The following is a 10873-nucleotide window of genomic DNA, read 5'->3' on the forward strand; positions in this document are numbered from 1 at the left end:
TATTATGTGCAATGGTTAGAGTAAAAAGATAAAATAAGTAAAGCTGTTAAGATGTATGGCAGAGACTGAGACAAATGCATACAAAAGTTAAATGGGAAAAAAGCCCAGAAATTCTAATTATTTAAAGCAAAAATGAAGAATATAAGACATGTCATGTTGACAAAAGCTTGATTCTATTTTTCTTTTTTTGAAGGCTGAATTTTACAGTCACTGTAAGAGGGGAAAAGTAACTAACCGATGTTTAGATCAGCCAAAGTGCAGTTTATAGTTTTCTATCTGTTTTCTATATCATTTTCTATCGTCTATCTGTTTGATCTGTTATTGGTTTTACCCAGCCCACCTTGAATGCACCATCTATCCACTGTCTGACTGCCACAAGTTCTTGAGCCAGTTCTGTTACCTATTTAGCTCTCAGCTTTTCGCCAGTGTCCTGCCAGATCGTCTACAGTCCTGAGTCGGCGTTCAGGCCATCGGTTTTCGTAGCCATTCACATATTATTTTGTAATAAAACCTGCTTCCTTGGGTTGTGTTTCCTTGGGTCCATTCTGTTTTGGTACCAGACATTACAATCCAAGGTATTTCAGCTGATCATGTGATGATTTCTACAAGAAACTGGCTTGAGCTGAAACTACTAACAGACAATAAGGGCACAGAGAACTGTTAAGGATCATTTTCCTATTTTACAATATAACTAGACCAAACCAGTACTTATGGAAAAGTTTGCATAGAATTTGAGGTTCTTCCAGTTTTGAATTAAAAAATAAAGGGTTTCCTGGAAGAGGACATCTTTGGACAAAGCTGGAACTTCAAAAGGTTTTGAGGCTTGGAGCAGTGAAAGCAAAAAATGCAAGAAGACACTTCTTAGTCTGTTTTATTTCAACGCGATGACACCTTGGGGACAAACAGATGGGTTATTGACAGACTTGTTCATCTCTTTGGTTCTAATAAAGCCCCTATAGGAAGTAAAACAATTTCTTTGGCAAAGTCATTTTTGCCACAGATTTCTGATGGGTATATGCCAATTTCACACAATCTGAAGTTTAAATGAGTAAATTAAACTTAAATGTTATAGAGCCTAAAGTTCATATTCATAACTTGTGTGCAGTGTAATGGTGGCTACTCTGTGTGCGGGACTTTGAGGTTTTATATGTTTTTATGGTAAATGGTTCTTTGGGTTTTTTAGATATTAACTGTGTTTTGAGATTTTTAGGCACTGATACTAAATCTTTAATTTATCTCTATAACTAGATATAGTCAATTCAGTAAAACCCAAGCAGAAAAATATTTTTCTCTTATTTTCTTTAATCATCTTCTTCCTGTAAAATGATTGAGGAGACTCTGATCCTTTGGACTCCTTTGCTGTATCTCAGTAATGAACGGAAGGGGGACTCGTTCCCTCTGTTCAGTTTTCTGGTAATAAGGACAGACTTTCAGGTGAGCAGAAAGAGAAGATAAATCTGCCATTTCCCATTTATCCACTGCAGAGAACAAATGGCTGAACTCCCACACCTGCAGAGGAACAGAAGGAGAGTCATGAAGACAGGAAAGTCAGGATTGGCGATTTCTTGATGGATTGTATTTCTCACAGGTTTGGAAATCCACTTGTCTTGTCCGTGTGAGAGGTTTGTTCTCTCCCAGCGGAGGGTCACCATCCCTCTGTCCTGCAGCAGAGAGGAGCACACCTGCCTCATGAGATGGGACACCAGGGCCAGCTGGGACAGGGATAGGCTGTCCAGGAAGCTGGCCACATGGCATAGCACTTCATAGGGCAACAGGCTCAGCCAGTCCTCCCTTTCTCCTTCTTGACTTTTACTTCTTCTTGCAGCAGGGGAGGGGTCTGCCTTGCCGTTGGAGGAGCTATTCACATCTGGACGTAAGCTAAAACACCGCAGCTGCTGGCTGGGAGAAACAATAGACGTTATAATAGATTGGTTAGTATCATTAACCAGCCATTCCCTATGGAATAATATAAAACAAAATATATATTGAAAGTATTCATACCCCTCAAAGAAAAGTCCGGTCATATTCAGAATTCAAACTTCTGAAAGGACTTTATATATAAAATTATTACGTACTGTTCAATAAATGATAAGTGTTTTAATTGCGAGGGATTTTCATTTGAATGTGCTTTACTGGAGACATCCATGTTTGTCAATGAACACTACTGCCACCTACTGGTTTGTGACGTCACGGTGCGGTATCGGCTGTTGATCAAGTCCCAGTGCTGTATCTGGTATTTGTCACAATGCGCTATTATCTAAGTCATGTTGAAAACATTCTTCTTCTAAATATTTGCTATATATGACGTGTTTTTTTCTCTGGCCAGAAGTTCGATGGCAAATCCTTCCTCTTCTCCAGTCCGTGGTGGATCATGAATCGGAAAGGTGAAATAACAACAAAAAATTTCACCTTTACCCGATGTGGGCATTGTCAGTTTAACTATAGCTCTTGCTAATTTCAATGGTTAAGTCCTGTCGAAGTCTTAAGTAATTGTTGTTGATTGCAGATGTGTCTAGTAGTTCCCATTGATTTTGCTTTATTGAGAATGGCGCTAAGCTTACCGCACCGTGACGTCACTGGAGTGACGTGTTACTATATTTGTGCAAAATGGCCAGTCAGGGACTCAGTGATCGCAATGAAAATTATTGTTTTAATTTTTTTTACTGATTAACGCTAAATGTATTAAATCAGAGGAAACGTATTAGCTTTAGGTATAGATAATGATCCACTGATTATTCCTTGCTGACCGGACTTTTCCTTTAAACCACAACCAGAAATGGTCTAGTTTTGCATTAGAAAACAAGAAGAATGGGTAAAAGTACAAATCTGAGACGCAAACCTTTAACTCTGATACCTTACAGAGGTCAGCTGATTTCTTATTAGCAAAATGAAGCTAGACATTAAACTCAATGGAAAAATACAGACAAAAAACTGTTCTCACTTGTAGGTGACAGTGGCCTTCTGAGTGGACGGATGAAACCTCCTCTTTCTGTAGGTGCATCCCAGATACGCCAGGGGGCACCGCTGCTCAAACCATTCACTCAGACACATCTGGATATCACTGTGTGCGTTCCTGAAAGATAAAAGGCACTCAATAAAATCAAGATTTAGATAGTTGCATGTGAGTCTAACGCATACCTGAAGTGTGTGGCAAACTCTCTACGGTGGAAGGTGTGGCCGCAGAGGAAGGTGAACGCACAGCTCGCTCTGTTGTTTCTGCTGTTTACGCTCTCCGCCTGAAGCTGCAGGAGAAGCTTTAGCCGCCGGTCCACCATCACCTCTGCCAGGGTCGTCTTCTGTTTGAAGGGAGCTTTGCGGAAAGTATGTGTCTGTGTTCCAATATCTACATAGAACCCGTCTCCTCCATTTGTCTCACTGATCTGACAAAGAAAAAGATCATTTACCCGTTGCAATGATTTCAAATTCCAGAGAATAGTTTTCATACCTTGTGACCCATAATTGCTAATTCAGCATAGCCAAGGAGGGTTGCTGCAGCTTCATCGGAAAACCAGTCTTCTTCATTGGCTCCAAGGTCTGATGTGTCCACACTTTGATGTTCAGTCTTTGCCCGTCCAGTGGTCTCGTAATAATGAACCCTCCGCTTGTATCGATAACTTACAGGGGCCTGTAAGAAAAGAAAAATCCATAATATTTTCATAGATACTGTAGATGAGATTGGGGGAAATTAGTGTTGCACCGATGCCATTGTTTGGCCCCGATACCCGATACCTGGCTGTGCATTATCGGCCGATACCGATACCATAATAATGTAAAATAATTGCCATTATGGCTTTTTTATCAAGCTGCTGCCTACCTTTGTGAAGCAGGAAAAAATCTAATACAAAGTGAATCCAGTAGAACTTCTTATTGCCTACCAGGAATGGGTGACAATAGTTGAATAAACTTATGGCTCTCAAAATGGTATTGGTGCCCTATTTGTTGGTACTCGCCGATACCCATACCACCATTTTAGGGCAGTATCGGGGCCCCGTCCAATACTGGTATCGGTATCGATGCAACACTAGTGGAAATGTCATCCATTGGGAAACACCAGTGAAGAAACAACATTTTTGTCCCTGTACTGTACATCCAAACAAAATATTTGTTTCTGATTGCATTTCTTCTTTTTTCTGCTTTAACTCTTGGCTTTCCCTTCTCAGCTCGCTGCCTTCATTATTCTCAGCTGTTTCTGTCATTTCCACCTGGTTGCAATGCCTTTTCTCTTCACTCATAAGCTCTCTGGTTTTCTACTCTCATCACTGACTACTTCTGTTATTCTGCTTCTTCTTCCACACCAGTGGTATGTCCTATTGGTGTTGTTTATGTTTCCTATGGCCAAAGGATGCACCATAGCTCGTTAGCCAGCTGCTTAGGGCCAGTATATTATAATAACCAGATGGTCCATGCTGATACAAATCAGAACCAACTTCACCGAGGGTGTATGATTACGGCTGTGTTTTGAAGAGGCCCAATGCAAGAAGAGACGCAGCATTCAAGCTGGACATCATGTTTGCCATGGTCTTGGTTCTGTTGTGCTTTACTTTGCTCCTTGTTTTATAGTTTTACTGGTTTAATTCCTATTTTGTTGTAGTTTCTAGATTTGTTAGTTCTCAGGTTTTTCTGTTGTTGTCCTCTTTTGCCCTCTTGTGTGTGTTCCTTTCCCCTTGGCTTCCTCGTTGTCTCCTCTCACACCTGCTCCTTATCTGCTCGTTAACCCTGCCTATGTCTCAGTCAGCTACATATACTCTCCCTCTGCTGTCACTCTTTGTTGGTTCCTTGTCTTTGCTGTCTTGCCATGCTGTTGTCCGCGTTCCTCGTCTCTCCCTGGCTCCTCGTGTTTGGTTTCCCCAGATGTACCCTTGGTTCTGGTTTGCTTTACATTAGTTGGATTTTTGGATACCTGCCTTTGTTTACTGTTTCTCTCCATTAAACTGCAAGAAATCTCCCCAGCCTCTCTGCCTCTGCATTTGGGTTTTCAAACCTCAACCAAAACCTTGACAATGTTAAATTTGGTGCAATCTCTGGAACCATGGTCCATTTTTGATGGTGAAAAGGACTGCATCCCTCTTCAGAGATACCACTGAGCTGATAAAGGCAGCTTTGGTGATACGCCTGTTTCAATACAATTGATGATTTTTGTCAAATCTCCACCGATCAATCGACCAAGATAGCACCCGGTTCCTGTCCTGGGCAGACATGTATCTGGTGTTGCCTTCTGCACTGTAAGTGCTTCTGCCTTGTGGTTATCATCTTAGCATTGCTGCTAACTCACCAGCAAAAGTGTCAAGTAACAAAGTACATATACTTGACCTTACTCAAGTAGAAATTTTGCCTATCTATACTTTACTGGAGTAATTCCTTTTTAGACAACTTCACTTCTACTTCTGATATTTTTTTTTGCAACTTTCTGCTCCTTACATATAAAAAAAGACTTGTTAGTTTTGTTTAATTTAACCCCATTGTCCTTATGGCCTTTTGGTATTAAAAAAATTAAAACCATCTAAATAAATTGTTTCATCCAGAAAATAAATGTCTTGGTGCTTTGGTTGGACTCCATCATAACCACATGACAAAATAAATGTTTTTTTAAGATTATGCAAAGTTACATTTGACACCTTTACTGTAGGAGCCTAAATTCAGTTTAAGTTAAGATAAAATAAATCATTAATAAGTTACAGTAAATATCAGAAAGTTAAAGGTTCTCATATTTAAGTATATTCAATATTTCTAATAGAGGTTCTTTTGCAAATGTGCACGGTTTGTTTCTGGATGTTTAGGGGAGTTGCTTCTGCTTCAGTGTTAGTCAGGTCATTGGAGTGAAGAAAGTTTTTTGACCTCTTTTACAATTCTCCTAATTTTCGTTTAATATTTTATTTCTTATCGAAATGTAATATCTATATTGTTTTTTTTTATTTTTGAAGTAAATGGTTGAACCTAACGGAAAGGATCCCCTTTGTTTGTTTTTTTCACCTTGAAGTAGATTAGAGAGGGGAAAAGAGCGTGAAGCTTATGGCTTCATTACTTAGGAATCTACAGTTACCATTAGTTATAACACCAAGAAAAAAAGTATAAGGAAGTAATTATCCTGAATTGTAGAAAAATGTTCCTATAAGTAGATAGTACAGTAACCAGTATAAAGTTTAAAGCATATGTCCTTAACATTTTTTCATCTATAATTTTTTGTTTTATACTTTAAGCAGTTTTAAAAATTGAACATTTACACTTTTATTTGAGTAGAAAGCTTAAGTTACGTTCTCCACATCACAAATCGTTTTCATATAAACCTCACTGCTGTCACATCAAATGCATTGTTTTTGTTGGTAATTGTTCATTATTGGATAAACTGATCCCTAATTGCTTTTGAATGTTACCAAAGACTGCTGTTACCCATCTGTGTGTTATATATAATTTCTACTGATAATCTGATGGACATCCCCTCAGTGCATCAACAGCTGAGCTAATGGACTGAACATTATCAGACTCTACCTCATGAACTCATTTGGACTCTTTTATGTTTGCTCTGTTAATTCCAGTAGCTTGTAGTGTTTGCATAGTTTATTGAACATATTAATACTGTGATAGGGATTATCAGGTTCAATAAAGTGCTTCTTTTGTTTTAATCATGATAGTCTGTGAGTATTTATACAGCAGTGACCGGTTGCCTAAAGGGATCAGAGCCTACTTCCTTTGACTTAACAACTTCAATAGACAGAGACAAATATTTCCCTTTTGTTTAATGATTAATAACTACTATTATAAACCAAGTTATTGACATTTACTGATAGTGAAGACATCTTGGACGTTAACAACTGGTCCAATATATCCAGCCACAAAGCTAAGCAGTTGATAACACCAGCTAATTGAGCAAATTGTCAGTTATAATCATTTTACTATTGATTTAATTGACATATCAATGAACTAAAACTTCCAGATCTAGTTAATAATATATTTCTAATCTAATGGTAAAATTGCACAGCAATGCTATAGAACAGCATTGGGCTATCTGGAATGGCATACAGTTTTGAATAGAAACAGAATTTTTTCTGAAATCTTGTCTGACATGTCTTCATCCATTTTAAACAAAATAAAAAATAATAAAAAAAAACATGGTAGATTTATCTATGCATAAATCTTAATGGGTGTCAGGGATTTTAGGCTCATTCCTACATGAAAAGTTTGAACGGCTCAGTAGTTAGCAGTAGTAGTATGGTTAAATCATGTTATTACACGTATTAAAGATCTCATTAATAAAAAGGATTGCTTTATGTGTATTTTTGCGTATCACCTTGAAAGATCGTAGAGTCTGCACAGGAATTGGCTCCAAGCTGCCATAAACGAAGTCTTTCTCCCTCGGCGTGCACGCCTCTATCTGTTGAAATGTAATTAGCATGCGTCCCTGATGCACCATGTACATGTTGTACTCCTGTGGAGTGAGTTCCTGGCCCAGGCGCTCCAGAACTCCCTCCTGCCAGGGAGCTAGGCCGGTCTTACTGGTGTCCGGTGGAGGCAAGCTTCTGGCTGCAGCAGAGCTATCCGCCTCTGCTTTTTTCTGCCTCTCCTGATCTGCACCTCTTTGCCCTCTTCCCTCATCTGCAGGGTTTTGGTCTTGTTTTGGATTTTCTAAATTTTCCTGAGCGACAGCGCAGGCCCGTTTCTCCATGCTGAACATCATCTCAAACAGGTTGTATTTCTCTGTGTTGATAGTTGGGGTTTGTGTGACATTGCTCTGAGCAGTTTCATCCACAGAATTACTTTCACACATGCTGCTTCCAGGAATGTCTGCAAAGGAAAAAAGGCATAGCATATTTATATAATAAGTTTCCCATGTTTTGTTTAGATTTCAAGCATTTTTATTAATTTAACCAACCTTCACTGTCCTTTTGGTCTAGAAAACTAAACCCTCCAACTGCTGCATCCTCTTTAATCTCTTCCTTTATTTCCTCTTGCTCCGGCTCTGTGAGCTCTGGGTAAAGTGGCTTCATTTGAAGGCGTGTGTATAGGTCTGACTGATCAACTAAAGCCATGGCAACATCCAGAGCATTTCCCTGGGTGTCATCTCCCTTCATTATATTGTGCTGCAAGGCACTAAAGCCATGTGGGTTAGTCTCATCTATTGGCCAGCGCAGCCACTCCATGGAGCAGCTCACCACACTGGCCGGACACACCTGGAGGTGAGCCGCCCGTGAGGAGCGGGGAAGCTGGACCGTACAGCCGTACTCTGCGTTGAGGCAGGGCACCCTGACATTGGGGCAAAGCAGCAGGTGATCCTCTTCTTTGCACAGGTGGTATACTGCTCCACAGAGGAGACGGCAGGGAGCGAGAGCACAGCTCACACCAACCTCCACTCGAGCTCTGCAGCGCCGACTGTAGCAGGAGTCACAGTGGAGATGCTGCCGGGTCCTGGAGGCTCGAGAACGATGACTCTATAAGAAAAGAGCATAAATAAGGTGTCATTTGTCTTCTATTTGTGAATGAGTCTTCTTAGGTTTTCATCAGAATGATTCCCACATAGAGTCCGTGATCAGATAGTATGTATTATGTATTATTCAGATCCACAACAGAAATGAAACAAAATTATACACATTTAGATTAAAATGGACAAAACCAACTACTGTATTTGCTTGTTGTTGTAATATGTAACGTGGAGTGAATTGATTTTGTAGAAGTGTTTACATACTATACTAATAGTTGGGTCATCAGACGATTCTTATGGGTCAAAAGGGAAAAAGTTTGGGATTATAAATCATAGAGCATCTCAACAGGACCAAGGGTCATTTTTGGCCCCAAGAATCATTTTGTGTCGCTCTCAACTATAAATCAAGAATGGTATTATAACTGGTTTTTCAACTTTGTCTGAAAGAAAATGATGGTGTCATTTTTTGTGTTGCGAGACTTCTCACAAAAAGATTTAAATTAAAATGCTATGTGGAAAGCAATGGTTTATTGGGGATCATTCAAATAAGTAGTTAATTCTAGGTAAGACCATTATTTTAATCGAGGCACCCATGAGGGAGATTGCAAGCGATTTCCATCTTTCTACTGTAGGTCCTATTCTATCTTTTTTAAAAGCAGGATGTGGTTAAGTTTTAGTAAATCAGCTAATTTAGACGACACAGTAATTCCCAAACATTTGATATTTCTTGTTTGCAGTTGTAAAGCTAGGGGATTCTGTAGAGAGCAATTCATTGGTAGTACTATAGATTTGGGCCAATTTATAGAGTGATCTGAAACTTTTGAGAAAGATTCTAGTAATCTAATTACTTAAGAGAGGCAAGTGTTTGAGTGCTGGAGATAAAGTAATGCATCATCTGCATAAAGACTAATTTTATGCTCTATTTTCATGCATTTTATTCATTTAACCACATTAGATTTTCTAATTGTTGCTGCTAGAGGCTCAATAAAAATGGAAAAAGAGAGCGGGCGTCCCTGCCTAGTGCCCCTCTGGAGAGATTTACATTAAGTTTACATAACAAATTCTTCTGCCTGGGTCTGTGTACCAAAGAACTTATTTCATTCAGGTCAATAAAACCTTTCTAATTGCATCTTTTCCTGGTTTGAGTCTCTCGAGTTTGAAATTAGACTAAATGAAGCATAAGCAAACCACATCCTTTTTTTGCTAAATAAAGTACCCCCAGAAAAAATTCAGACAAAGAAAGTCAACATGCAAAGACATTGTATGCTGCTTTTTTTTAAATGTAATTTTAAACATGTGAAATAGGTTTATGTCTGCAGTGACTTACAGATCACTTTTCTGCAAAGAAGGGACTAATTAGCTTGCTTCATTGAAATATGTGTGTTTTTACATTATTGCTAAACAGGTAATAATGATCGATATTAACAAGAAACGTTTATTTTTTCGGGGACACCAAATCACCTTTACATCACATGTTTGTTTGGAAGCCCCAGATCTAAACTAAACATATCAAATACATTTTTTTTATATTCTCTATCATTGTATGAATCAATGTAGATGTTTTATAGCAAGTTTATCACTCACCATATTTGGCAGTTCTCTCTTTCCTGCAAGAGAAAAGTGGAATTTAGAGCAGTGTTTTACTTTATTACAGCTACTCTGAACAATGTATTATAAAGTACTGTAATATTTTTCTATTTGTTTGTTTCTGTTTTGTTCTGATCCATCACTTGTTTTCAATGTCAGATTATTGTGTCTGAACACTTCCACAAACAAAAAACCCGAGCCATGCCAGATGCTCTGAGAAGAAGAAACAAACATGAAGCTGCTAGTTTTGTTTCTGCTTTAGCTTAGCAAGTTGCATGCTTACCAAGAATAAAAATATCCTCTTTTCCCACAGTGCGGAAATTCAGGTGTGCCTGTAGCAAAGCAAAGAGATATGAAAGTAAATAGGTTCATACAATTCTAGAAAAATGCTTAAAAAATACAAGACCATAATATATGGAAATATAAATCAAGAATAGGAACCCGACGTAAAACATGTCATAATATGCAAATACTTTTAAATTTATCAGAAATTCACCTCGGGTTAAAAAGACAAATATAAAATGTCATTACAGCCAATAAAAATTTTAATTGAAATAAAAAAATTGTGAAAAGTTTTCTATAGAAATCTGACCATAACTTGGTGTCTTTGGGCCACATGCAACAACATTTTCGTATTCTTCGCGTGAATTATTCTTACTTTTTCAGTAAATCAATCAATAAATGATTGTAAATTATCCTCCTAAATTTGATGCATTCCACCTGATTCTGTTTTATCTTCCTGTATTTTAATCATGTAAAGCACTTTGCATTGTCTTTGTACTGAATTGTGCTATACAAATAAATTTACCTTGCCTTGCCTTGCCTGTGTGTTCATACGAATGGCATTGAAGACGACACTGAGAGCTGCAATAG

At 38.4% G+C, this 10873-nt stretch overlaps 1 protein-coding gene across 1 annotated transcript; it reads right to left on the reverse strand.

The window, feature by feature from the left end:
* Positions 1–855: 855 nt before the first annotated feature.
* LOC119793995 (F-box only protein 40-like) lies at positions 856–10328 on the reverse strand. Its single transcript, XM_038301330.1, has 9 exons — positions 10284–10328; positions 9998–10020; positions 7868–8423; positions 7286–7779; positions 3446–3625; positions 3139–3380; positions 2942–3073; positions 1587–1899; positions 856–1509 (listed from the first exon to the last, which is right to left on the reverse strand). The coding sequence occupies exons 2-9, from the start codon at positions 9998–10000 to the stop codon at positions 1306–1308; spliced, it is 2124 nt and encodes a 707-aa protein (XP_038157258.1). The 5' UTR covers positions 10001–10020; positions 10284–10328; the 3' UTR covers positions 856–1305.
* Positions 10329–10873: the final 545 nt, after the last annotated feature.

The sequence above is a fragment of the Cyprinodon tularosa genome, unplaced genomic scaffold (assembly GCF_016077235.1).
Source record: "Cyprinodon tularosa strain WSP-4 unplaced genomic scaffold, ASM1607723v1 ctg466, whole genome shotgun sequence".
In the NCBI taxonomy this organism is placed as follows: Eukaryota; Metazoa; Chordata; class Actinopteri; order Cyprinodontiformes; family Cyprinodontidae; genus Cyprinodon; species Cyprinodon tularosa.